Source organism: Panthera tigris, chromosome B1 (genome assembly GCF_018350195.1).
Source record: "Panthera tigris isolate Pti1 chromosome B1, P.tigris_Pti1_mat1.1, whole genome shotgun sequence".
NCBI classification, from domain to species: domain Eukaryota; kingdom Metazoa; phylum Chordata; class Mammalia; order Carnivora; family Felidae; genus Panthera; species Panthera tigris.
The window spans coordinates 192,522,914-192,550,442 of record NC_056663.1 but is presented as its reverse complement, the minus strand read 5'-3'; the positions used below and the strand labels follow the sequence as shown (position 1 = coordinate 192,550,442).

The window sequence follows — 27,529 nt, the reverse complement described above, 5'->3', positions numbered from 1 at the left end:
TGCTTATTATTCTTTCAAATCTTACAAAGTAGTAGACTTAAAAACACGAGTTTCTTTAGAAAACAGGTAAATGTTTCTTTAGAAAATGTGTAACCCTTAACAACACCTAGTAATCTGTAAACTCATAACTGCTGGACAGAGTACGAATCACCAGAGTCGCACGGACTAACGTGAACTCCCAACGTGGCTTACCAGACTCATCTACATCAGCGTCCTCATCCCACTCCTGAAAAGCACGACTTTCGTCTTTTCTGTTTTTCACCCATTCCTCGTCAGGTTCAGTATCAAGTTCAGCTGCTGGACCACTATACCAGTCACCTACTCCACAAATAAGTAAGAAAACAAAGTAAGATCACACTGGCTACCGCTGCCCAAAAAATCATCTATTTCCAATAAAAATCTCTGCACACAGAAAATGACTGAGTTCTAGGCAATGGGGCCAGCTATTGTTAGAAATATTCAATCATGGTTAAAATATTACACGTAAATAGTACACAAAGGATCCATTTCAGACATACTAAAAAGAATTATGAAAAATAACCATCAATAATCTTACATGCAATTTTAGAAATCATCAAAGAGAACTTAACCTTTCTCCCCTACTGTGACTTCACACTGGCACCAGTACCCTCCAAATGATGACAGCTAATAAAAGCAAGCACAGACTTTCTGCTCAGTAGTGAATAGTCAGCAGTTCAGCAACAGGTAGGAACGTAAAATCGAAGGGGAAAGATTTAGGGAAAGCTAAACCATAAATTGTCTAAAGACCCCGGAGAATACACTGCGATTAAATTATATGATTGTGAAGTGAGAGACAATGCAGAATTAACTTACTGAACTTTTAACATTATATCTAAAGTATGGTTTCTCAATCTCAACACTGTTGACATTCTGCGCTTGGGTAATCTTTGTTGTGCACTGGAGGGAATTTAGCAGAAACCCTGGCCTCTACTCACTGGAGGCCAGTATAATCTCCCAAAATAGAACAAACAAAAATGTTGCCATAGACATTTCAAAATGTCCCCTGGAAGGTGGTAAAATAAATTCTGATTGAGAACCACTGGAAACAAACACCATAAATAAATAAACAAAGACACATTTTTATTGAAACTTTTTGTTTAAACATATTAAAAAAAAAAAGCAGCATATTTAAGATCTGATGAACTCCATAGAAGTCTTGCACAGCATTTTCACCTTTGATCTTTATATCAAATAGTACCTAATTATCTTTTAATTCAAATGAGTTAACAGTTAAAAATATAACTAAACAAAAAGCATTAAATATATCCATATTTGCCTTGACTTTTCACTTAATATTTCATTTTCCTACAACTAATAGAAAAAATTATTCCACATCAAAATATTAATTCTAATCATTTGTCTACACAATACTTCAAATAGCTTTGCTCAAAAATATCTAACAACAGCTATTTTAAACATGCTATATATTAATAAAAAAATAAAACTTTTTAAATTCAATTTGTAACTTAATTATAAGAGAAACACATATTTCCACGTCCAAGTCATAAATTATAGAAAACAAAAAACTTTTACATAAATTTGAGGTTAAAAGAGTCACTTAGATGAAACTGTTTTAATTCAATGACAGAAAAATGTATAACATATTACTTGCATTTACTCCACGACTGCATTAAATGCTCATGAAAAGGAAATTTTCTTTAATTGTTCACACATCAAAGTAACTTACCGCAGTGAATTAAATATGAAATTGTGATTTGTAGAATGAGGCATTACCAATCACAACAAAAACATGCTAAAGACAAAAACAGATTCAGTTACTTTGAGCCACTGCCAAGGCAGCCATAATGGTGCCTCATCTTTAAATTTTATGGAATTTATTCTATTATTTTTAAAATACTGAATCTATTTAAAGCTGTTCTGACAATGCATTAATTTCATTTTTAACTCTGAACACACTCAAAAGTAGGAGGAAGCAGCATTTAAAAAGTAGCATAACGAATATTCATGAACTCATCACCTATCTTCAACAATTATCAACATTTTACCAATTATTTAGCAACCTCTCCCTTGTTTTTTCCTAATTATTTTAAAAGAAATTGCACGCATCACATAAATCACTCACGGATACTTCAGCACTGCTAGTTTTTCAAAAGTAGTATACAAAGAACACGTGATCTAACTACGAAATCTACTTTTTGGTCAACCTCTCAGAATTTCCCTTCCTGACCTTGCTTATTAACATCTATGAATAATCATTTGAAAAAATGGATAGAAATTATTTTTTAAACAAGCTAAAAGTCACATTTACCTACCTCTAGCCCAATGAACAGGGTAAAGATGTTTCCAAAGCGATCCAGTTTTTGCGAGCTGAGACCATTTAGTGCTTACTTGACTGCATCGACATAATTCTTGAGGATTAAGATAACTGAAAATTGACAGCATTACCTCAGGAGGAAGATGGGTTATACCTGTGGATTGCTCTGACACTTCCGCTTCTGAAATAAAAAAGAAAAACTTGAACATTAAAGGCTGTAAGGGCAAATGCAGTAAGAAATTACAATCACATTTCTATAAATAAAGTTCAGTGCCTAAAGTCCACTCCTTCCTGCTTGCAAGATGTGAAAAGGAAATAACATGGATTAGTGGTAACATGGGGATGTTCAACTTGTTAAGAACCTGTAGGGTTAAACTATCATGGCCCAAATCATACTTCATCAGTGGGAGCTACAATCATGAACACAGAATTGACTTCCTCCTACAAAGGCATCACAGAAAAAACAATACTCACTTTGTAGCACAAGAAGCATCATTTGAAAAAGGAACCCAGCAGGTTTTACAGCTTCCAGTGTAGAGTCAGCCAGATGATGAGATCTCCAAGGCATTTTTAATGACACACACAAATCTCACAACACGTTCCACTCATCTATTAGGATTATGTCAGTATTTTCCTCGTGTTCCCTCTCTGATTTTCACATTTGATACAAGATGCCTGTGAAATCTAACTTCTATAACCATGGCTAACCTACTGTTTGTGAGCCAGTTGAGAAAATGTAAACATTTCTAATGCTGGTATACATTTATCAGGAATCTTTTGTCAGCAACTATTATAAAAAATAGTCACTGAATGTCCAATTTCCCATAAAGAATTACTTTAGTAATTTTTTAAAAAATGCAAATGAGGCGCTACAATAAAGAATACAGAATACAAAAGATTCATCATTAAAGGATTACAAAGAATTTGAGGTACTTTGTACATCTGATTTGCCCTCAAAAAGCAACTTAAATACAGAAATGCTATGATCAAATTATTTTAAACTAACCCTTTTCAAATGGCAAATATTTAATCATAATACAGCTATAATTTGCTTTGAAGGAGTGGGAAAATTAAACGTAATAAGTGTGATGCTTTTAAACCCCATGTTGTAATTACAATTAAACTAGACACAACAGGTCTTGGCTTGGTGTCTAAGGCCCAAGCTGCATTTCAAAGTGCAGCACCCAAGTTTTATGGGTTTAATTATAGGTTCACCTATAAAAACATTTTTGTTTCAACATGTATCTCACCTACTTTGTTAAATAAAGAGAAAAGGACCAATTTCAAAGAATTTTAAGCAATTTTAAAAGGAATGTCATTGCTATTGCCCATGTAGAAACAGAAGAAATTTTTACTAGCCTGAGGATGCCAATTTTCCTCAATGAGGTTTTAAAAGGCAAAGCTATCAAAGATCTTTAAGAAAAATGAGGAAATAGTCTATGAATAAAAAAGGCAAACATATTTTACTTGCATTTGTCATTTGTTTTCTCATAACTGTACACAGAAAAACAGTACCTCTCATTCTCACTCCTGTTTGTATTACTGGATATAAGCTAATACAGTGACACATGGAAAAGGATGGAAATAAAACTATAAGCACAACTGATTTTAAAAACTGATGGAGGGGCCCTGAGTGGTTCAGTCAGTTAATTGTCCAAAGCTTCATTTTGGCTCAGATCATGATCTCACTCATGAGATCGAGCCCCATATCAGGCCCCACGCTGTCAGCCTGAGATTCTCTCTCTCTCCCTCCACCCCTCCCACATGCACACACTCTCTCTCAAAAATAAACCTTAAAAAAAATTTTTTTTTTTAAATGATGAGAAAAACAAGGAAGGATAAAATCAGCCACTATGGTCAATGGAGCTCAGAAAGTTGGATGATACTGCAAAAGTGCTCTGTATATGGTAGCTTTCAATAATTTTGATTGGCCAAAATAATAATTATTACTACTACTACATGAGTTCCTTTAAGAAACACTATATTATATTGCTTGTGGCCCAAATATACATTTTTTTTTTAATTTTTATTTATTTTTCAGAGAAAGAGGGCCAGAGCACGAGCAGGGGAGAGGCAGAGAGAGAGGGAGACACAGAATCCCAAGCAGACTCCAGGCTCTGAGCTGTCAACAGAGCCCGATGCAGGGCTCAAACCCACAAACAGTGAGATCATGACCTGAGCTGAAGTCGGATGCTTAACGGACTGAGCCACCCAGGTGCCAACCCCCCCTGCCGCCGATTCTAAATTATCATAACATCAAATTCTTAGAAACTAGTCTTCAATTAAATGTACACTTGTAAATAAATGGTTTAAATTTATTCCTCAAACAAAATCTGAAGCTCATTATCAACAAGACACAGATGGCCTCAAAACTAAATCATTCATTATCTAAACATAGGAATCTCAGGGGCACCTGGCTGGCTCAGTCGGTAGAGCATGCAACTCTTAATCTCAGGGTCGTTAAATCCGCACATTAGGTGCGGAGTCTACTTAAAATAAAATAAAAAAATAAACATACGAATCTCACCTTTATCTGACTTTTCATCCACAGAATATTTAAAAAACTTCTGTCGCTCCTCAGCTTGATTCCACAGGCTAAGACCTCTAAGGAGTTCCGCAGTGTCCTTCTGAGAGCAGTGCTGTGCAATCACTTTCTTCTTAATATCCTTAAGCTCTTCATAGGTAAAATATTCCATTAACATTGGCTGAAAAACCTAAATGAAACAAAATATTCATAAGTAAATATGCCTAACTAGTTTTGTTTACTCTACACCTTTTTTTTTTTAATGTTTATTTAGTTTTAAGAGAGACAGAATGCAAGCGGGGGAGGGGCAGAGAAAGAGAGACACAGATCCAAAGCAGGCTCCAGGCTCTGAGCTGCCAGCACAGAGCCCAATTTGGGGCTCGCACCTGTGAACCAGGAGATCACGACCTAAGTGGAAGTCGGACACTCAACCGACAGAGCCACCCAGGTGCCCCAGAGATTCCTATGTATGGATTTTTTTTTTAATGTTTATTTTTAAAAGATAGAGTATGAGCAGAGGAGGAACAGAGAGAGAGAGGGAGACACAGAATCTGAAGCAGGCTCCAGGTTCTGAGTTGTCAGCACAGAGCCCGATGAAGACCTTGAACTAGTGAACCTCAAGATCATGACCTGAGCCGAAGTCAAAGGCTTAACCGACTGAGCCACCCAGGCGTCCCTATACCTTTTAAATTATTAATGGCTCGAGTGTAGTATTATGACCTCGTATTTCAAAAAAATAAAAATTTTACTTGTTGCCACCAAGTTAGTTTAGCCAAAAAAGTGTGTAAAGAATATCACCAAAAGACTCTTCTTTCTACAGCTTCTCTAATAAATCCCATGGAATTTAAAAGCATCAAAAGCAAAAGTTTTTCTGTACAAACACTCTTATCAGTCTCATATGGTTAGACATTTAGATCAATTAACTGCCTTCTGATACCTCAGTAACTGAACTCTACCTCAACAGGGCCTCTAAATCATGAGAAAGGTACCCAGTGTACTAAGAACCATAAAACTCAGAGGTCTACTGAGACCTTGAACTATCTATATTTCTTCTTCGAAACAGATGCTTAGTCCCAACCTCCAATTTACAGAATTAGAATCCTGAAGAAGTAAAGACAAGGCTTTTGTTTTTTAGGGTGGGAAGGGGGGGGGGGGGGTTCCAAGATCATTTTGATGTACATCACAGGTTAAGAAACACTATTTAATAACTCAGTGGCTTCAGTGGTGGTTTCGCCACAATGACTTGGGGACCTTTCAATATATCCAGGCCAGTATCTCTCACCTGATTTAATTAGTCCGAAGAGAGTTGAAAGTTTTATTTTATTTTTTTTAAATATAGATCTGATTATAAGGTGAAGCCATAAGTGAGAATGACCACAGTAACTAATCTGCAACGAAACAAGAATCCAGCTCCTCAAAATTATTTATTTTTCTATTCTTTACCCTAATCCTGATATTCACCCCATTTTAGAGAAAAAAGAGAATGGAAAAATGTTTTGCTCATCCACTCAGTGATAACCCAGTATGTGTGTAGTAGGAATAAAATTGGTAAGTTTAACACTACCATTTGATTACCAAAATGTACTACAAAAAAAAGATCAGAAAAAATTCTTTTTTTTTTTAATTTTTTTTTTTTTTTTAACATTTATTTATTTTTGAGAGAGAGAGAGAGACAGAGCATGAACGGGCGAGGGTCAGAGAGAGGGAGACACAGAATCCGAAACAGGCTCCAGGCTCTGAGCTGTCAGCACAGAGCCCGATGCAGGGCTCGAACTCAAAGACCGCGAGATCATGACCTGAGCCGAAGTCGGCTGCTTAACCGACTGAACCACCCAGGTGCCCCATGTCCAACTCTTGATTTCAGCTCAGGTTCATGAGTTCAGCCCTGTGTTGGGCTCCTCCCTGACGATGCTGAGCCTACCTGGGATTTTTCTCTCCCTCTCTGTCTGCCCCTCCATGGATTGCTCTCTCTCAAAATAAATAAACTTAAAAAAATTAATGGGTTTAAAGCTTTAAGAGCTTATAAAATTTATTTATTTTTCGGTGTTTATTCTATTATTGAGAGAGAGGACAAACCGCGGAGGGGCAGAGAGGGAGACAGAGGATCCAAAGCAGGTTCCTCAATGACAGCAGCAAGCCCAATGTGGGGCTCAAACTTACGAAACCACGAGATCATGACCTGAGCCAAAGTGGGACACTTAACTGACTGAGCCACCCAGGCACCCCAGTAAAAATTCTTTAAACTTAGCATGAAAATACACAAAACATTAAAAAGTTTAAAGAATCCCCTAAAGGTTCTATGAAGACATTAAGGTAACATAAAACGCTATTAACATTCAATACAATGCCATCTACATAGTAAGAAAATAAATATTAGTTGACTAATTGAATTAAATAATGGATTCAAAGAGGGACCCCGGGGTGGTGGCTCAGTTCACTAGTTCAAGCTCCAAGTTGGGCTCTGTGCTGACAGCTCAAGAGCCTGGAGCCTGCTTCAGATTCTGTGTCTTGCTCTCTCTCTGCCCCTCTCATGCTTGCACTCTCTCTCTCTCAAAACTAAACATACATACATACATACATACATACATAAAGGATTCAATGAAAAGCAACCAAGGGAACAAAATTAATGTTTTTCTTGGGGTTTTCTTCCTTTCCTAAAATGAACTGGAGGCTTATCTTCCTGTGCATTATTTTGAAGAATGAAAGGCAAAATAACATCTTAAAAATTTCATAGATCAAATTTATAAGGGAGAAAAAATTATGCTTACCTCCTCCTCCTCTTTCATGTGAGGAAGAAAATCTCTTGTAAAAGCCTCCAATCTCTCTTTCAGCTGTTTTGCATAATTTAACTGCTCACATTCATTCTAGAAACATAAAAAAAAAATTACATCCTATAAAAGTTTTGCTTCATTATTTACACTGTACTGATCCTAGGAAATCAGTTTAAAATGCAACATAAAACCTCAGGAAAAAGAATAGACTGACAAATAGCAAAGTGGTCTCTGTACTTTTCAAAGCATAAAAGATACCCTTAAAGGGGCACCTGGGTGGCTCAGGTGGTTAAGCATACGACTTTGGTTCAGGCCATGATCTCGCGTTCTGTGAGTTTGAGCCCCGTGTCAGGCTCTGTGCTGACAGCTCAGAGTCTGGAGCCTGCTTTAGATTCTGTGTCTTCCTCTCTCTGACTCACCCCCACTCATGCTCAGTCTCTTTCTCTCAAAAAATAAGTATCAAAAATTAAAAAAAAAAAAAAAAGATGTCTTTAAATTATCTTGCAAAGGAACCTTGGATTTTTAGTAATGTGATCTTATACTTCTTTAAAATGTCATAAAGTTGGGCCGCCTGGGTGGCTCAGTTGGTTAAGTCTCCAACTTCAGCTCGGGTCATGATCTCACGGTTCATGGGTTTGAGCCCAACATCGGGCTCTATGCTGATAGCTCAGAGCCCAGAGCCTGCTTTGGATTCTGTGTCTCCCTCTCTCTCTGCCCCCGCCCACCCCCTCATGCTTTGTCTCTCTCTTCCTTCAAAAAAAATAAACACTAAAAGAACAAAATTTTATGGGGCACCTGGGTGGCTCAGTCAGTTGGGCAGCTGACTTCGGTTCAGGTCATGATCTTGTGGTCTGTGAGTTCAAGCCCTGCATCGGGCTCCATGCTGACAGCTTGGAGCCTGGAGCCTGTTTCGAGCCTGGGGCCTGCTCTGAATTCTGTGTCTCGCTCCCTCTCTGCCCCTTCCCCATTCCCACTCTGTCTCTCTCTTTCAAAAATGAATAAATGTTAAAAAAATTTTTTTTAAATTAAAAAACAAAACTTTAAAATGTCATAAAGTCTAAAAATAGCAAGTATTTGCTCAAAACTTCTATTGACTTCTAATGTCTACATTTATATAATCTCTATGTTTCTTTTCCTAATCTATGTCTGAGCAGTTCATAAGAGCCTACTGGACTATATCACCAGAGTCCCTTCAAACTCATCTGGGGCACCCTCCACTACACGATCTACAACACCTGTTATGTTATGCTGACGGAAGACCATATCTACTTCAAAAAGTCAGGTTATCAATGTACTTCTAAGGGTAAGAGGCTCCCAACATTGTTTAGTAAATCACTCTAATTCTGGACAATAGCTAAAAAGTTCTTTCTCACATGAACTCAGATCTCATCTCCCTGTAACATCTAACACTTCTACATCAGCCCTATCAACTTAAAACATGCAGAATTTTACAGGGGTACCTGGGTAGCTCAGTCGGTTAAGCGTCTGACTTTGGCTCAGGTCATGATCTCACAGCTCGTGGGTTCGAGCCCCGTATCAGGCTTTGTGCTGACCACTCAGAGCCTGGAGCCTGCTTCAGATTCTGTGTGTGTCTCTCTCTCTGCCCCTACCCTGCTCATGCTCTGCATCTCTCTCTCTCTCTCTCTCTCAAAAACAAATAAACACGTAGGGGTGCCTGGGTGGCTCAGTCGGTTGGGCATCCAACTTCAGCTCAGGTCATGATCTCACGGTCCGTGAGTTCAAGCCCTGCGTCGGGCTCTGTGCTAACGGCTCAGAGCCTGGAGCCTGCTTCAGATTCTGTGTCTCCCTCTCTCTCTCTGCCCCTCCCCTGCTCATGCTCTGTCTTTGTCTCAAAAATAAATAAAAACATTAAAAAATTTTTTTTCTAAAAATGAAACTGTATATATGTGGGAATAGGGGCTCCCGAAGGTGACTCAGGTTGAGAGGCCAACTCTTGATTTCAGCTCAGATCATGATCCCAGGGTTACAGGTTTGAGCCCTGTGTCAGGGGCTCCATGCTGAGCTTGGAGCTTGCTTAAAACATATTCTCCCTCTCCCTCTCCCTCTCTCCCTCTCTCCCTCTCTCTCTCTGTCTCCCTATGCCCCTCTCCCCTGCTCACACACACACACTCTCTCTCTAAAATTAAAAAATTAAAATTTAAAATCTAAGTAATAAAATGTGGGAATATTTTATTCCTGATGAGTGTTTTGTAGTCTCCTCCTTTTTGTACTAATTTATTCAAGTGCTTCCCAATATTCCATCCAATGTCCTAATCTCTAAAGATTTTACGTATTTTTCCTAAGCATGCCCAAGTGGCTTCCATTTCCACTTCACATGCTAATAATTATCAAATCTGCTTATCTAAATCAAATTACTCTTCTGTCCCCGAATCCCATCTATACCTCTTCCTATTAATAAGTGCCCACCTGGATTGCAAAAGCAGTTAAAACCCAACGTGTCCAAAATGGATCTTTTTATTCCCCAAGCCTCTTCTATATTCCCTACAAAGTCAGACTCAATCCTCATTCTTACTTCTTTCTCCTTCTCCTTTCCCTTTTCCTTTGTACGTAAGCACTACATTCTATCAATTTTATGTCCTATGTTAATTCTCAGGTCTGTCTTCTTCCCTCTATCTCCTCTAGCCACTACTTTAGTTCAGATCGTAATCATTTTATTGAACAAGCAATACATGAACATGACACAAAATTGAAAGAGTACAAAAGAGTATTCAATAAAAAGTAAATCTCCCTTCCATCACTACCCAGTACCCCACCCTCACCCCATCACCCACCTCTCCACCAAGGAGTTACGGTGTCTTCTTCTAGACACTACTACAGTATTTTTTAGAATGGTCTTGGTCTTTCTACTTCAGTCTTTTCTTTCCCTTCAACCCATCCTCCTCCCTGCTGCACAACAGTCTTTCTAGAACGCAAGTCTGTAAGTGAAAGGTGTGTGGTTGTTTGACAGAGTTGCAACTTAAATCTATGCTTCACCAAGCCAGAGGGAGATAAAAGATAAAACTTCACATTTCCACAATATGCAAACATAAGTAAAAGGAAAATCTTTCTATATCATTATCCTAAACTATACTCAAATAGGTCTAATTTTATGTCATACAATTACAAATTGTCCCATTTAACCATCCCTGCACCCTAAAATATGGAAAAAGGGAATATAGTAAATGTTATAGCTAACATTCAATTTTTAAATAAAAAATTTAAATAAAAATTTACAAATTTTTATAAATTAATAATTTTTTAATAAATTTTTTTAAAAGTATTCATTCATTGTAGTAACAATCTCACCTTCAGTCACCAGTAACTGCATTCATTATAGCTTTCTTCTAAGAGTTGAGCAAATGTTACCAGAAAGTAAAAATTTTGTGGTAATTAAAATTTCAACGTACAAAAACAACTTTAAGACCTGTGGAGTAGCATTCACTATAAATTTTATATACAGTAATAAAGAGGTAACTAACAAAGATTCTCGTCAACCTGATAGACTCAGACTCCTTTGAGCCCTCTTCTCAACTAGGCCTCAACCTTGAACTCTGTCCTTGGCCCACTTAGTCTAGTTTTAGCAAAAGTCATTCTGAGTCAGTTTAGCAAAAATCCCTCTACCCTTGACATTGATCATAATCAGTATCTATCCATCCTCAATTATCTCACCACCCTGATCTGCCTTCAGTAAAAATCCTCTTGAGTCAGTCTACCATTGATGTTTCTTCTTAGAAATTTTCCTGACCCCTGCTCTGTTCCTTGGCTATAAATCCTTAGATATCCTATTCACAGTTGAGCCCAATCTCTCTCCCCTACTGCAAAACCCCAATGAAGTAATCCCTTGAATAAAGTCTTCCTTACTGTCTTTAACAGTGTGAGAATATTTTTTTTCTGTAACATAACATCATTTACTATAAAATGCTAATAGGTTTTGCTAATGACATACTAGTAAGGACACAAGTTTTGACAGTTAAATACTCATTTTTGCAACTCACCTTAACATTCTTCAGTCCCTTTTCAAAGAGGCTAAGCATCTCAGAGAGTTTATTGTCAGAATGTACATTATAAATGGTCTGGCTGCGTTGTTGAAGCAAACCGATAATGTATTCATTTTCGATCTGCTCATGCATTTTGAACTCCTTAAAAGTAGCATACAAAGACTGCAGAAGAGCACGGAAATCATTGTTGTTGGAAAAGTTCGTTTTAGAAAGCTGAAGAAACATTTTAAAAAGAAAGGCATAATAAATACATGTAAATATACACCAATAAAAAATATTCAAATACACTCCTATTTAGTTTTGTACACAGCAAAATACCTCCCTTACACTTATTTGTTCAAGCACACATAAAGGAAATTCATAAATTGACAAATTATAATGGTATAATAAAAAGTACACTAGGGTCAGAAAGAAAATGGTCTACATTCTGAAGAGCTTGATGATACAGGAAACTGATTCATGAACCAAAAAATCACATAGCTTCTTTAAATAAAAGGGATTGGACCAGACTCCCTCCAAACCTAAGATTCTGTTATTCTACACATATACTAAATACAGATACTCCATAAAGTTATATGAAATTTTTAAATAGTTGTGTTAGGATAATATAAGTACTTTTTTCTTTGTTCAAAATGTTCTTTATGCTATTATACGACTTTTACAATGTAAAAGCTTAAAAATACTCTATTATAGTTTGTTTAAACTTTAATATCAAGATGAGTCTGATCTGTTCCAGAAATAATTATAAAATATTGAGCTATCAGAATATTATTAGGGGCGCACCTGGGTGGCTCAGTCGGTTAAGTGTCCGACTCTTGACGTCAGCTCGTGATTTCACAGTCTGGTTTGTGGGATCGAGCCCTGCATCAGGCTCTGCGCTAACAGCATGGAACCTGCTTGGGACTCTCTCTCTCTCTCCCCCCTCCTCTCCCCTGCTCCTGTTTGCTCTCTCCCTCCCTCAAAATAAATAAATAAACTTAAAAAATAATTAGATGATTTTAAGGGAACTAGTTTTTGTTTTTTAAGAAAAACAGAATAAACACTTAGCAGCTCAGATAAGAAATCATGTATTTTTCTGAGGTAAAGGCACTGCAACGGTACAACATGGAAACCTAGCGCATCACGGCACGAGAAAGTAAATGCACTTGAAGGAAAGGCACAAATCAATCACAAAATAAAGAAATATATACACTGCCATTTTCTTTAATTCTACTATTCAACCAAAGAAAATAACTATTCAGAAGTAATTTTAATTTTTCACACTGAATGGCAAATTAAATTCTCGTGTTTAAATGTATAATCTTATCAAGAAACCTGATCCAAATTAAAGTTCAAAATAATATACAAACCCTCCATTGCCATATTAAATCTACTTTCTATTGTATCAACTCTAGTTTCAAAGTCCAGTTTTGAGAGGGAAAACCTGATTAGGTTAAAAACACAGACAGTGAATGGAGGGGAAGGAGCTACTGACCCCACACTTCCTAGACTTGGTTGGTCAAGTCTGACCCAGTATTCCTAAAATGGAGCAGACCCTAAGCTGTCTCAATTGCCTGCCCTCAACAGGAGTAGTAGGCTTATGACAAAGCACCAGAAAAGATGGTAAACACCTAAAGTAGAACTATTCCACCACACATAGTAGAATTAACTAAGTAGCTTATGTAAAACTTATGCGTATTAGGTATTAAGTCATTTATAGGAAACCACAACAGAGTCTCTAGGGATCAAATCCTAGTTCTACCATTTATTTAAATGTGTAACCCTGGGTAAGTTACTTTACTCCTTTCAATGTCTTAGTTTCTTCTTGATGTTAAATGAGAATAACAACATCTGTAGTTCACATGGTGGCTATGAAATTAAAATGAATTGGTGCTTAATAAATGCTAGCTCTAGTCATTTTGAAAATTAATCATTCGCTTTTATAAATTCATGCACTTTTTTTTTTCTCAATTCAAATAGTTAATGGGCAGCTATTAAGAGCTAGGCATTGTTCCTGTACTCGAGATAGGAACATCATGAACAAAATAGACATCTCCGCCTTTATGGAGCTTCTAGTCTGGTGAAGGGAAATAACATAAGGAACAGTAGCCACAATAAGTGAGTAAATTATCGAGAAACTTTTTCTGGTAAGGGCCAGATAATAAATATTTTAGGTTCTACAGGACATACTCTATAGCAACTATTTAATTTAGCTGCTGTAGCATTAAAGCAGTCATACGAATGAATGTGGCTATGTTCCAATAAAACTTTATTTATGGATGGAGAAATCTGAATCTCATATAATTTTCACATGTCAAAATATTATTCTTTTGATTTTCTCCAACTGTTTAAAAATGTAAAAACCATTCGTAGCTCCTGAGTCACACAAAAACAAGAGGCAGAACAGATCTGGTTATACTAATGTTGATTTTATCCTAAGAAATGCCACACAAGATCACAACAAAATTCACCAGTGGCTAGTCTTAGCAAATACTATCATGGGTCATTTAAAAAAATTAAAATTAGGGGCACCAGGGTGGCTCAGTCACTTGAGTGTCCGACTTCAGCTCAGGTCATGCTCTCACGGTTCATGAGTTCGAGCCCCACATCAGGCTCTGTGCTGACAGTTCAGAGCCTGGATGGAGCCTGCTTCGGATTCTGTGTCTCCCTGTCTCTCCGCCCCACCCCTGCTTGTGCTCTGCCTCTGTCTTTCAAAAATGAGTAAACATAAAAAATGTTTTTTAATTAAAAATAAGTCTTAGAAATAACAGATAAATCTTAAAACATCCTATTGCTATACAATTTTTCAGAAACAAAAACCAAAGCATGGCAAAAAAATAAATAATGCCCTCACATGACTTAAGGAAAATAACATCTTAAAAGACATGCAGGAAATTCTGCATACATTCTCACTGGACTATTAGGAAATCTTTCAGATTTAATAACAAGCTAAAACAAAAACCAGGTCCACACTACAGACCGAGAACCCAATGAGATCCACGAAAGGACTCTACATGAGTCATAGAGTCAATCCAGCTTAGTGGCTGCAAGTGCGAGTCTGGAGCCAGACTGCTAAGAAAGGAATCTATCTCTGCCACAAGTCACTAAATGGCTCTCTACCTCAGTTTCTTCATCTGTAACATAAGGCTAATAATATTAACTACCTCATAGAGCCCTTGTTATAATTTAATAATACATCCAAAGAACACAAAATTAATATAAATAAGCCCTGCTTGGGTTTTTCTGTTATTTTTATAGTTAGCCCAAATAAAGCTATCATTAGAAGTCCTTATGCTACCCAAATCACTTCATTTCCACTTGAAATGAGCAATTGTTTTAGCCTGGTACTAAAGTCCGTAAATTTTGCAGCTAAAAAGATAACCAGAATGCATACAATTTGACTTTTAAAAAATCGGTTTACAGGAATTTTTAAAATTTAGCTTGCCTCTGCAAAGTTACTCAAACACACAAACTTGATTGAGACAAAAAACCTAGATACTAGTAATATCTGGGACATATTGAGGCCTATGATGCACTATATACTAAGTGCTGTTTGTTTGTTTAATGTTTACGTATTTATTTTAAGAGAGCTGCCAGCACAGAGCCCAATGCAGGACTCGAACCCACAAACCATGGTATCATGCCCTAAGCCGAAACCAAGAGCTGGACACTTAACTGACTGAGACACTCAGGTGCCCCTAAAGTAAGTATTTTTAGATAAAGTAGGTATTATAATTCCCATTTTATAGATGAAAACCCTGAGGCTCAGAAAAAATAACTTGCCCAAAACCATACAACTAGTAGACAACAAAACAGAGATCAAACCTCTATGATTCTAAATCTTATGTTCTTTCTGCAACATAGAATATCGGTTCCAATCATAACCGATTGTTTGTTTCCACATCCAACAAAGAGAGTGAACTGTCAGAACCTTGCTCTAAAGCAATAGTTCTCACCAAAGGTCAATTCTACCCTCCAGGAACTAATGTGCAAGGACATTTTTGGTTGTTAACCACTGCAGAAGTGCTACTGACACCTAGTGGGTAAAAAGCCAGGGATCCAGCTAAACATCCTACAAAACACAGGCAGTCACAAGAAAGAATCATCTAGCCCAAAGTGTCAACAGTGCTGTGGTTGAGAAATGCTACTCTAAAGAAGTGTTTTTCAAACACATTTAACCATGACCTTTAGTCTGAAATACAGTGCAACCTAGACACACACACATCACAAACACTTCAAACAAATTTCAGGAAACAATTATTTCCCTCTCTAACCTGTGATGTACTCCAATATATACTTTTCCATTTCATTTTTTAAAGTCTGTTTGTATCCCATGAAACTGATTCCATGACCCACTAATGGACTATAGAACACACTAGGAAAAACACTGCTACAATAGGATAGAAAATTTCCTAAATGACCTATAAACTTGTATACCTTGATGCCTGGCAAACTCAACCCCATAAACCTATATAGAACAGGATATACACATAGTCAACAAATAGTAACAACCCAGTAACATGGTATCTCTCATATTTAAAAGGATTTGTAACTGGCTTTCTGTCTCAGACACTCTACAACCTAAAATCTTAAAACCTGGCTTCAAACTGACTCAAAAAGTTGTGTCACTTAAAGACTAGATTCAGTTCAAACATACATATATACATATATATGTATATATATATAATAGTATAATAAAAACCCAAACGTTATTGCTTCAAATAAATTTTTACTTTTTATCTACTCAGCCAGACAATGCTATGATTCAATCAATGGAGATTTATACTCAATTAAAAAAACCTTAATAACTATCTTATGGACTAACTGTATGAAAAAAACTATGGCCCACAGGTGAAATATTTGCAGAAAATCATGTAACAGGTAATAAGTAACAAAATCAATAAGGTAATACAAAAAAACGTGGGCTTCAGAAGGGGGGAAAAATCCTATGATTAAAATTCTGTCTCTCCTAATTACTAGTTGAGTGGGTTGGGTAAATTACTAAACTAAGTCTGTTTCCTCATCTTTAAATAACAGATAATACCTGTATCACGAGGCTCTTGTAAGGATTAAAAGAAATAATGTATGCATGTAGTAAGAACTCATTAAATTCCCCTTTCCTCCACTTTCTAGTTCTCAATTCAATATTCCCTCTAATAAACCAATCTCCCCAATACCAATCAGTAACAGCTTTTACAGGTATGCAGAGAAAAACAAAGAAACTAAATTCTTCATAAAGCTACATCCAATTTTTTAAAATAATCTATTCAAGGGGCGCCTGGGTGGCTCAGTGGGTTGAGCGTCCAACTTCGGCTCAGGTCATGATCTCACTCAGTCTGTGAGTTCGAGCCCCGCGTCGGGCTCTGTGCTGACGGCTCAGAGCCTGGAGCCTGCTTCCGATTCTGTGTCTCCCTCTCTCTCTGTCCCTCCCCTGCTTGTGCGAACTTTCTCTCAAAAATAAATAAATAAACATTTAAAAATAAAATAAAATAATCTATTCAAGTTAGTAGCTTATTTCCCTCTTAGGGCTTCAGTTACAAAATGTCCTTTGTTTATAAATTGATAAAGTAAATAGCACTTTTAATATCCTTACCCGAAAAACCTGGGCACTCCATAAAGCCCCCACCACTTGAATCTTCTATAACTGGCTTATGTGTAAGTCTGGGAATCTCTGTATCATGCACATCCTTAGAACCACCACCTACTTTGTTCTCAGCACTCAGTTCAAAGAGACTTAGGCCACTCCTGACACTTTAATGCACAGCGGACCATATACTTCCCTTGGCTCCCACTGCACCACATCTGGATTTCCACCTTAGCACAAATGTTAGATAGTAAACTCCCTAAGAACAGGAATCACACCTTGTATCACCAATGCAAGCTACTGACACAACACAGGGCCAACACACAGTAGAGACTCCAGACTTACTGGCAGAATTAATGTTAAATTTTGAGGACTAGAGGAAAGACTGAGGGATCGGAGTAAACTGGAAAAAGGATGTCATCCAATGAAACGTTCGCTAAAATCCTCCCAATTTGGAAGACGAGTGAATTAGCAAAAAAGATTTCATAACAGACTGTTACCCAAAAAGATTTTTCAGAAACTACTATGGTTTCATACAAATTAAATCATGATATAAATAGAAATCATGATCCTGGGGCACCTAGGTGCCGCAGCTGGTTAAGCCTCCGACTCCCGATCTCAGCTCAGGCCATGATCTCATTGTTCGTGGGTTCAGCGGGGAGTCTGTCTGGAAAGCTCTCTCCCTCTCTCTCTGCCCCTACCCAACTCATGTTCTCTAGCTCGCTCTCTGTCAAAATAAACACACTTAAAAACAATTAAATTTAAAAAAAGAAAAGAAAAGAAATCATGATCCTGACTTGGGTTTCCATCTAGATCTGTAACTAACTGCTCATGTGAACTGGGTCTAGCTAATCTAGGCCTACAAGTCCCCAGCTATAAAATAGGAATAACCCTTCCTTTACTTACTTCAAAGGACTGTTGTCCAGGTAACAGTGAAAAAAACTTTCCATAAAACCTTATATAAATTTAAGAGGAAATCCAAGAGCAAAGAATTAAATTAGGTATTACACAGCAATATTTAAAATGGCCTATAACTTCAGAGTAAGTTATTCTAAGTAAACTATAGTCTAAGTATATAAATGATTGAGTTGATGCCAATAAATACACAGATGCTTCTAAAGTACATTGTACTTGAAAAGTTTGATACTGGAAATAAAACTGACTTCTTTTATAATCACTGTGCATTCAGAATCAACATTAGAATACAGTGAAATAATATATCTTGTACCTTTTTAGTTTGAGTACAAAAACTAGTTCTCATTTTGTAAAGTTTTACTGCTGGCTATTTGAATATCCCTGCTCTTTACCACCAAACAATGGTGAAGGCAAAACTTGAGATGATAAATGAATAAATAAAAAAAAAAAAACAAATTAGGGGCACCTGGGTGGCTCAGTCAGTTAGGCATCCAACTTCGGCTCAGGCCATGATCTCGCAGTCCGTGAGTTCGAGCCCCGCATCGGGCTCTGTGCTGACAGCTCAGAGCCTGGAGCCTGTTTCGGATTCTGTGTCTCCCTCTCTCTCTGCCCCTCCCTCACTTGCACTCTGTCTCTATCTCTCAAAAATAAATAAACATTTAAAAAAATTTTTTTTCTTAAATTAGTCCTTTAAGATTATTCATCCATCATAAAACACTTATCTCTCCACCCTGGCTCCCAAAGGACATCGTAGGAGATTTCCACTAGCTATTAGTATCAAGAAGAAATCTGGATATAGAATTCCTATAGTTTTTTTCTCCCTAAATCACCTTGATCTCTGATCCACAGTTTGGAAAACTGGACTTTTAATCTCCTTGATGAATATCTACAACAATCTCATTAACTACATCTAATTAAGAATTAGTGATAATTTTGACTTATGCTATGTCAAATTGAAAATGCTTTCTTAATTACTGCAAAAGGAAACATTTAAGTACTGAAAAGAATCTCATTTGACTCGGGTATTTTTTGTTAATGAATTTACTTATTTTGAGAGAGACAGACAGAGAGAGGTGGAGCAGGGGAGGGGGAGGGGCAGGAGAGAGGGAGAGAGAGAAGCCCAAGCAGGCTCCGTACCTTCAGCCCCAAGCCTGACACAGGGCTCCAACTCATGTACAGTGAGATCATGACCTGAGCTGAAACCAAGAGTCAGGCGCTCAACAGATTGGGCCACCCAGGCGCCCCATACCCAAGTATTGGTTTTTAAAATGGCACTGTAAGGGGCGCCTGGATGGCTCAGTCGGTTAAGCATCCGACTTTGGCTCAGGTCATGATCTTGTGGTCTGTGAGTTCAAGCCCTGAGTCGGGCTCCGTGTTAATGGCTCAGAGCCCAGAGCCTGCTTCAGATTCTGGGTCTCCCTCTGTCTGTGCCCCTTCCCTGCTTGCACTCTGTCTCTCTCTCTGTCAAAAATAAATAAAGATTTAAAAAAAAAATTTTTTTTAATGACACTGTATATGGGACGCCTGGGTGGCTCAGTGGGTTAAGGGTCCGACTTTGGCTCAGGTCATGATCTCTGTGAGTTCCAGCCCCGCGTCGGGCTCTGTGCTGACAGCTCAGACCCGGCCCGCTTTGGATTCTGGGTCTCCCTCTCTCTCTGCCCCTCCCCTGCTCACGCTCTCTCAAAATAATAAACAAACATTTAAAAAAGAATTTTTTTTAATGGCACGGTATAAGGCTGGTTAGTCTATCACGTAACTAAGTAAAACTGTGACTCTTAACTACCACGGGAAAGTCACAACCGCCTCGGGAAAACCACAAACACGCTGGGAAAGGGTACACATGCACAAAAATTTCCGTAACAATTTCAAGCCATCTCCAGGCTGGCCTGCAGAGAAGACCTCATATTCCTGAAGTCCTCACCAACTTTCCCTTTTCAATTTTGAGAAAGTAAAAAAAAAACAAAAAAACAAAAAAACAAAAAAACTCTTTTTTTTTTTTTTTTTTTAAATTTCCTGCAATTCGTGACCACCGTCGGAATAACTAAGTTGAAAGCCCAGAGGAGGTAAAAACACTGCAGCGATCTAACTGAAACACTTCAGGGTCGGGCAGCCTAATGGATGGCTTACCCGCTCCTTTCGCTTCTTCTGGGTAAACGGTTCTCAGCCTTGGCTGCACGGGAGCTGGACTCACCGGGGGAGCGTCAAATTGTTCATACTTGATGCCAGGGTCACTCCCGAATTTTCAGTGCTTTGGGCACTGAATTTGGACTTTTAACAGCCTTGGGGGGCGGGGGGGGGGGAGGGCGGATTCTAATCAGCTACCAAGGTTGAGAAGCACTGTCCTGGCCCGTCCTGTTTAAGCCTATACCCGAATCGCGTTATTTTTTTAATTTCCAAAATGGAAGGAGGAAAAGGGTGGTTGTGAGTGCGTTTTTAATTGCTGGTTTTTAACGTGGCTTCGCCCTGAGCCCTCTGGGCATCCTCCAACCACCTCACTGGGCTCTCAGAACCCCTCTTTTCCCTCAACAGGGCTTTTGCTTAGTACTGTGGAAGTTCTGAAAATTCACAAAAGCTGACTTCTGGGCTTCAGCAAGAGCTGTTGAAATGCTTTTCATCTGGTTCATTTCTACACGAAAACGGGCCTGCCCGAAGTTTCCAGCACCTATGTGGACATCGGTGGCCCTTCTTTCCCCCAACGGAACACTGACAAAAATGTGGGCGCTTGATACTGCTTTAAAATCCCTAGCAGAAGGCCCTGAGCCATCTCCAGAAAAGTGCTTTTTCAGCTAATGCTGCACCAATCGAGAGTCCAAAAAGGTTCGCACAGTTAAACCAACTTTTTCCGAGGCCCGTTTCACTGGAGCCCACGTAAAGAATTCCAACAGAGAGTAGCGGTCGTATCACACGATCCACGCCGAGGAAATGCTCCAGGACAATAAAAGTTGCAAGGAGAAAAAGAACTCTAAACCAAGAGCGAAGCGTCTCCCCATCCTAGACCAGGAAACCTGGGGTTTCTCCCAAATTGATTTGGAACAGCCGGGGGGCGTAAGATGAGCAGGGGGGTGGCTGGGAGAAGCTGCCCCTCGAGCCAGGAAGCGAGCGAGAGGTTCGGAAGGATGGATGGGTGGCGTCTGCAAACAGACCCGGGGGCCCCCAAACCGGCCGGGAGCAGGATGAGGGGCGGCGGCGATGGGGGCGGCGGGGGACAGCTGCAGAAACGGCCGGCCCCGGGCGGACAGGAAGCCCAGCGCAGGTGGCCGGCCCGGGGTCCCCGCAGGTCGGTGGGGCGCGGAGGGGCCCCTCTCCCCAAGGGGGCGGGGGCGGGAGGCTCGGCACGGCCGCAGGCAGCGGGCCCGCCCGGCCAGGGGTACGCAGCCAGGCAGCGGCCGCGCCGCGGGCCCCGAGGGCACGTCCGAGGCCGCCGGCCGGGCGGGGGCGCGGGCTCCCCGCCGAGGGTGCGGGGGAGCGAGCGCGGCGCTGACAGCTGCGCAGGCGGCAAGCCGCGCGGCGCGGCCCCGGGGGCCACGGGCGCGGCGCAGGCCAGGCCGCCCGGGGACCGGCCCGCTCCTCCTCGCGGCCCGCGCTGCCCGGGGCAAGAGACCCCGCACACCGTTACCTTGTCGCAGTAGAGCCCCACCAGCTGCTTCATCCGCCAGTGCGGGGCGGTGAAGACGTCCACTTCTTCGGGGAAGGGCGCCATCGCCACTGCCTCAGCCTCTGCCTCAGCAGCCGCGGCCGCCGCCTCTCCATAGACACCCTCGCCGCGGGGCAGAGGCGGCGCGCCCCCCTGCGCATGCGCCCGCCCCGTCGGCGCGCGCGCCCGGCCTACTCGGCCGGCCGGGACGCGGGGACGCGCGGGCCGCCGCCATGCGGTCCCCGAGGCCCACGTGACCAGGCGCGCGGCGGCGGCGGCGGCGGCGGCGGCTGGAGCTCTCCCTTACCTGCTGGGTTCTTTTCGTGCTTGTCTCCTTCGCTTGCTGAGGAGAGAAACCCAAGTCTTTACCCTATTTGTTTCGCAACATTAAAACACATTATCCGAAGGCAGGGGGTGTCGTCTTGGAGGCCCTCTCAGCGCTGCCGCTACGCCCACCAGGCCTTGAGGCCGAGGCCGCCGAGCACAATGGCTGCGCTCGGGCCGGGAGCTGTGCTTGGGCGCCGCGGGCCGTGACTCCCGTTCGCCCGAGTGGCTGTTCTGGGCGCCACTGGGCCCTCCTAGTCCGCCCTTTGCCTCCCTGCCATGCCCAGGTGGCGGGCTCGACCTCCCTGCCCGCTGGTCAAAGGCCCCGACTAATGGGTGGCCCAGGACCGGGGTTCCAAGAACTTAGGACCCACAGGGAAACGGTGCCGCGTGAACCGACTGGACACTGGCCGCCCCTCCGCTCGGGGCGGGCGCCCAGCCTGGGTCTGGGGGCAGGGCGGCATCTCCTCCCCAGCAGGCCGGAGGGGAGGGCAGCGTGGAATTCTGGCGCCTCCAAGGAAGGAAAAATGTCCCTTGGGAATTAGGGAGGCTGGAATGTACCTCAAGCACAGAAACAGCAGGTCAGGGGTGTCAGAAAGGTCTGGGGGCGGGGGGAGGGGGGAGGGGCGAATGATCACAGAAGGTTAGTGCGGGGAAAGAACCTTGGTACACATCCCTCCATTTTAAGTCGAGATTCAGGGAGAAAGGAGACCAGCAAGGTCACTGCCGAGAGGTCAGTCTCTTCCCCACAGGTCACGTGCCCCCGCCCCCTCCAGACCTCAAGGAAACCTAGGGAGACCCTGTTATGGGTTCCGCTAATCATGATCAAACCTCGACTGGTTGGTTGGTGGACTAATCGACACACAGAGAAACGGGAGAAAACAGGGAAGGCTGAGAACCTGAAAGTGTTATTTGCTTAATGACGATAAACTGTGGGAAGGCAAGAAACAGATAGGATCTGTTCATCCTTTGTCTCCCCATTATCTGTCACAGTTCCATGACAACACAGGGGTTTGATGAATATTCAATAAATGATGGATAGAAGGTGAGAAAGAATCTTGCAATAGGGCGCATCTGTTTATTTCTCATCTTACTATGTGCCCTTTATGGACAGGAAGTATGAGCAGCGGTTAAAAGCACAGACTGGAGATAAAGTAAGATTCCTGGTTTTGCCAGATACTGCTTGTATGACTTTGAGTAAGCTACATGAGGTCTTTGTGCCTCAGTTTCCTCTTCTAGAAAATAGGGACAAAACTATGGACTAAATGCTTGTGTTCTCAAGTTCATATGTTGACCCCCTGCTTCACCCTGTGATCGTATTAGGAGGTGGGCCTTTGGAAGGTAATCAGGATTAGATGAAGTCATGAACATTAGGTGGTGACTGATTGTTGCCCTTGCAAGAGTCGCTAGAGAGCTTGCTTCCTATGCCATGGGATAGAAGCGGAAATTGGCAGTTCACAACCGGGAAAAGGATTCTTACCACGCTGGCATCCTGATCTTGGACTTCCAACCTCTAGAACCATGAGAAATAAACTGCAGTTGTTTATAAACCATCCAGTCTGTGGTATCTTCGTTAGAGCTAAGACAAATACCTCCTCATGTCACTGTTAGGAGAATTAAGAGAGTTCCTATATTTGACCTGCTTATGTTAGCACCTGGCACATAATAAATACTGCCTGTAAGCTATTATTATTAAAACAGCTTTGTGAGGTAGTCCTGTAGGAAACTAAGTCCTGAAGACACTCTGGTAATTGCCTAACATCCCACAAATTAGTAACCGAATAATCTGGCCATATGAATCTAGGTCCAGTAACACCCTCCCAGGCACTGTGTTAGTTGTGTGGGGTACGGAGATATGGTTTATGCACAGTCTGTACTAAAGAAACAAGAATAACACTTAAATAATAGAACATAGATAGGGCCCTTAATATTTCTATCATTCTCTTCCCCTTTCCCCTTCTTTCTTTTAAAATTTTTTTTAATGTTTATTCATTTTTGAGAGACAGAGACAGAGCATGAGCAGGGAAGGGGCAGAGAGAGAGGGAGACACAGAATCTGAAGCAGGCTGCAGGCTTCAAGCTATTAGCACAGAGCTCAACTCGGGGCTCGAACTCATCAACTTCAAGATTATGACCTGAGCGGAAGTCAGGCACTCAACCGACTGAGCCACCCAGGTGCCCCTCCCCTCCTTTCTTTTAAACTCTGCTCTTTCACCAGGGCTTTCCTTCTATGTTTTTTAATATCCCCCAGAAGACATTGTCTCATTTCCCCTCTATTTCTTTACTTCGTTCGGATCTTTCCCCCCAGCTGTCTTGAAATGTAGAATTAGGTGAACCAGTTATATGCAGAAATGAGTTCCAAGAGAACATGCATTTTGTTTTATGCTCAGCGCTTAGAACAATGCCTATCATACGTTACTACTTAATATTTGTGGAAAAAAGAAAGAAAGAATAGAGGCACCTGGCCAGCTCGGTAGGTAGAGTGTGCAACTCTTGATCTCGGGGTTGTAGGTTCAAGACCCAGGCTGGGTGTAGAAATTACCTAAAAATAAAAGTCTTTAAAAAAAAAAAAAGAAGGAATGAGGGAAATTCTTGGCATTCTGTAATTTCCTCATTTTAACTGACTTTTACTACACCATATTCTATTTCTCAATACTTGTTTGTATCTGTGTTGTTCACCTGTGTATCCCCAGAAGCAAGCATATTAAATAAGTGTTTAACAACAACAACAAATCCTTCCACACACAGTTTTGCTGTAACCCAGAATTTGAAGCTCTGTAGTCAGCTCAACAATAATAACAGCCACTTTGGACTCTGGCCATTTCAGGGAATTTGTTCAAGATGACAAAATGAAAGAAATAAAGTGATAAAAAAAAAATAAGTCCTGTGGATCATTCTTCCCCTTGAAAGAAGCTGTTAACATTAGCTCTATATGCTGAGTAATGTGGCAATTAATCACCTGCTATATCCAGAATAAATGATTGATTTACATTAAACTTTAGCCCCAGAAAGAAGACATTGATCAGCGTAGTCTCATTATGGGTCGCTGCAGCTACAGCAGATCAGGAACTGTTATGGAGGCCAAGCTTGTCAGTGAAACCACCTCTCTCTGATTTCTTCTCCCATAGGACAGAGAAGGAACTCTAACAGACCATCTAGCTATCGGCTACCTCAAGGAGACTGGATAGACATGTGAACAGAGCACTGAAAATCCACATCGCTTAGTGCCTGGTGTATTGAGGGTTCCTTCTTTCCTGCTCTCATTGTCTCTGAAAAACTGCATGACACGGCGGGGGGGGAAGATGCCAAATCATTCCATGGGGGACCTAAAAATATGATGGTAGGCCTCTTGGCTAGTATTTTCCAACCCTAGTTTGGAGGGCCCTGGAAAGGCTTAGTGGTCAAGGAAAGTCAAATCTAAGGCATTTAACTCTGTTTATCTGAGTGACACAGCATTTTCCCCAACAGGGGGTGAGTTGTGAAAACAAATGATGGAAGAATGTTGCTGTTGCAAAAACAGTTGGAATCCCAGTCCTAACTGGGTACCAGAATTGATCCTCACTGTCTGTCAAAACAGCCAATCAACAGTTTGCTGCAACAGGCTAGGTTGATTCAGGAGTAAAGATTTTACTAGGGGTGATGGCATTATTAAAAGAAAAAATAGCCAGATTTGAAATGCAAGGCCATTTTCTTTTTTTCATTTTCCTTTAGGATAGTTTATATGCAAATGGCCCTCAGAAAAGGAAATATATATATATAGGCCTGTAGTTTGCCCCAAACCCTTACTTTCTTTTTTTAATTTAAATAGTGAATGCTATTTCCCCATTGGTGTTCACTGTATAATAATAGATGAGTCACTATGTGTATTAGTTTGCTAGAGCTGTTGTAACAAATATCACACACTGGGAAGTTTATACAACAGAAATTTATTTTCTCACTGTTCTGAAAGTCCAACATCAAGGTGTCAGCATGTCTGATTTCCTCTGAGGCCTCCCTCATTGCCTTGCATATGGCCACCTTCTCGTAGTGTCCTCACAGAGCCTTTCCTCTGTCCTGTGTATGTCTATGTCCTTTTCTTCTTTTCATACAAGGATACCAGTAAGATTTGATGAGGGCCCACCCTAACCACTTTAACTTACCTCTTTAAAGGCCTGATCTCCAAATATTGTCACATTCTGAGATACTGAGGGTTAGGGCTTCAACAAATAAATTTAGGGGGGAACACATTTCAGCCTGTAACACTATGGAAAGAAAAATTTGTCACAAAGATATGATAAAACTTTTTATATAATGACCAAAAACACTGGAAACAACTAGATGTCCCTCAGAAGGATACTGGGTTACAGCACATTCATTCAATGGACAAATAGGCATCTGTTTAAAAAAAAGCATAAGATATGGGGTGCGTGGCTAGCTCATTTCATAAGGCATGTGACTCTCGGGGTGCCTGGGTGGCTCAGTCGGTTAAGCGTCCAACTTCAGCCTAGGTCATGATCTCACCATTCCTGATTCGAGCCCCGCATCAGGCTCTGTGCTGACAGCTCAGGGCCTGGAGCCTGTTTCAGATTCTGTGTCTCCCTCTCTCTCTCTCTCTCTGCCCCTTCCCCACTCACACTCTGTCTCTCTCAAAAAAACATTAAAAAAATTTTATTTAAAAAAACAAACAAAAAAATAAAGCATGTGACTCTTGATCTCAGGGTTGTGAATTCAAGCCCCATGTTGGGCATGGAGCCTACTTTAATATATATATATGTATATATACATATACATATATATACCTTTTAACATATATACATACATATGTACATATGTGTACATACATATATATATACCTTTTAACATATATTTACATATATATTTACATATATTGTACATATATATGTGTATACATATATGTTTGTTTATATATGTTTGTATATGTTTGTATATATGTATGTTTATGCTTAAAAGCATAAGCATAAGCATATATATATGTATGTTTATATATGTTTGTATATATGTATGTTTATGCTTAAAAGCATAAGCATAAGATAGATCTATGTTGCTGGATGGAATGAAATCAAGATTTTCTAAGTTAGAAAAATGTAGAGAATACTTTGTTAAATAGGATCTCCTTTGTGTTAAAAAAAAAAAAAAAAAAAAAAAGGTACGGGGAAGCCTGGATGGCTCAGTTGGGTAAGTGATAGATTCTTGATTTCAGCTCCAGTCATTATCTCAGGTTTGTGAGATCAAGTCCCACATCAGGCTGTGCAGTGATAGTGCAGAGCCTGCTTGGGATTGTCTGTCTCCCTCTCTCTGCCCTTTTCCTCCCCCTCTCAAAAATAAATAAACATTAAAAAAACAAAAAGTATGTTTCTAGAATAAAAACAGAAATTTGTAAACAGGGGTTCTGAGATGGGAAGCAGTTAAATACCTTTCAAATATGTACCTTTTGGTATAGTTTTATTATTTTACTACACGTACCTGTTGGTCGTCAGCTATAGAAATTCATTAAAAAGAATGCAT

General features: G+C 40.4%; 1 protein-coding gene across 2 annotated transcripts in view; it reads right to left on the bottom strand.

Moving 5' to 3' along the window:
* The window catches only part of FBXL5 (F-box and leucine rich repeat protein 5), a 48,571-nt gene extending 26,209 nt beyond the window's left edge, over window positions 1–22,362 (bottom strand). Inside the window, exons 1-6 of one of the 2 annotated variants that reach the window (XM_042984901.1) lie at window positions 22,009–22,362; window positions 11,587–11,802; window positions 7,589–7,684; window positions 4,824–5,010; window positions 2,295–2,477; window positions 193–318 (exon numbers count right to left, since the gene is read on the bottom strand). In XM_042984901.1, coding sequence (XP_042840835.1) covers window positions 193–318; window positions 2,295–2,477; window positions 4,824–5,010; window positions 7,589–7,684; window positions 11,587–11,721 — 727 coding nt within the window. In that variant the 5' untranslated portion in view covers window positions 11,722–11,802; window positions 22,009–22,362. Of the gene's footprint in view, window positions 1–192; window positions 319–2,294; window positions 2,478–4,823; window positions 5,011–7,588; window positions 7,685–11,586; window positions 11,803–21,683; window positions 21,860–22,008 lie in introns of those variants that run through there. The other variant, XM_042984902.1, reaches the window with a different exon arrangement.
* Between the last annotated feature and the right edge of the window lie 5,167 nt (window positions 22,363–27,529).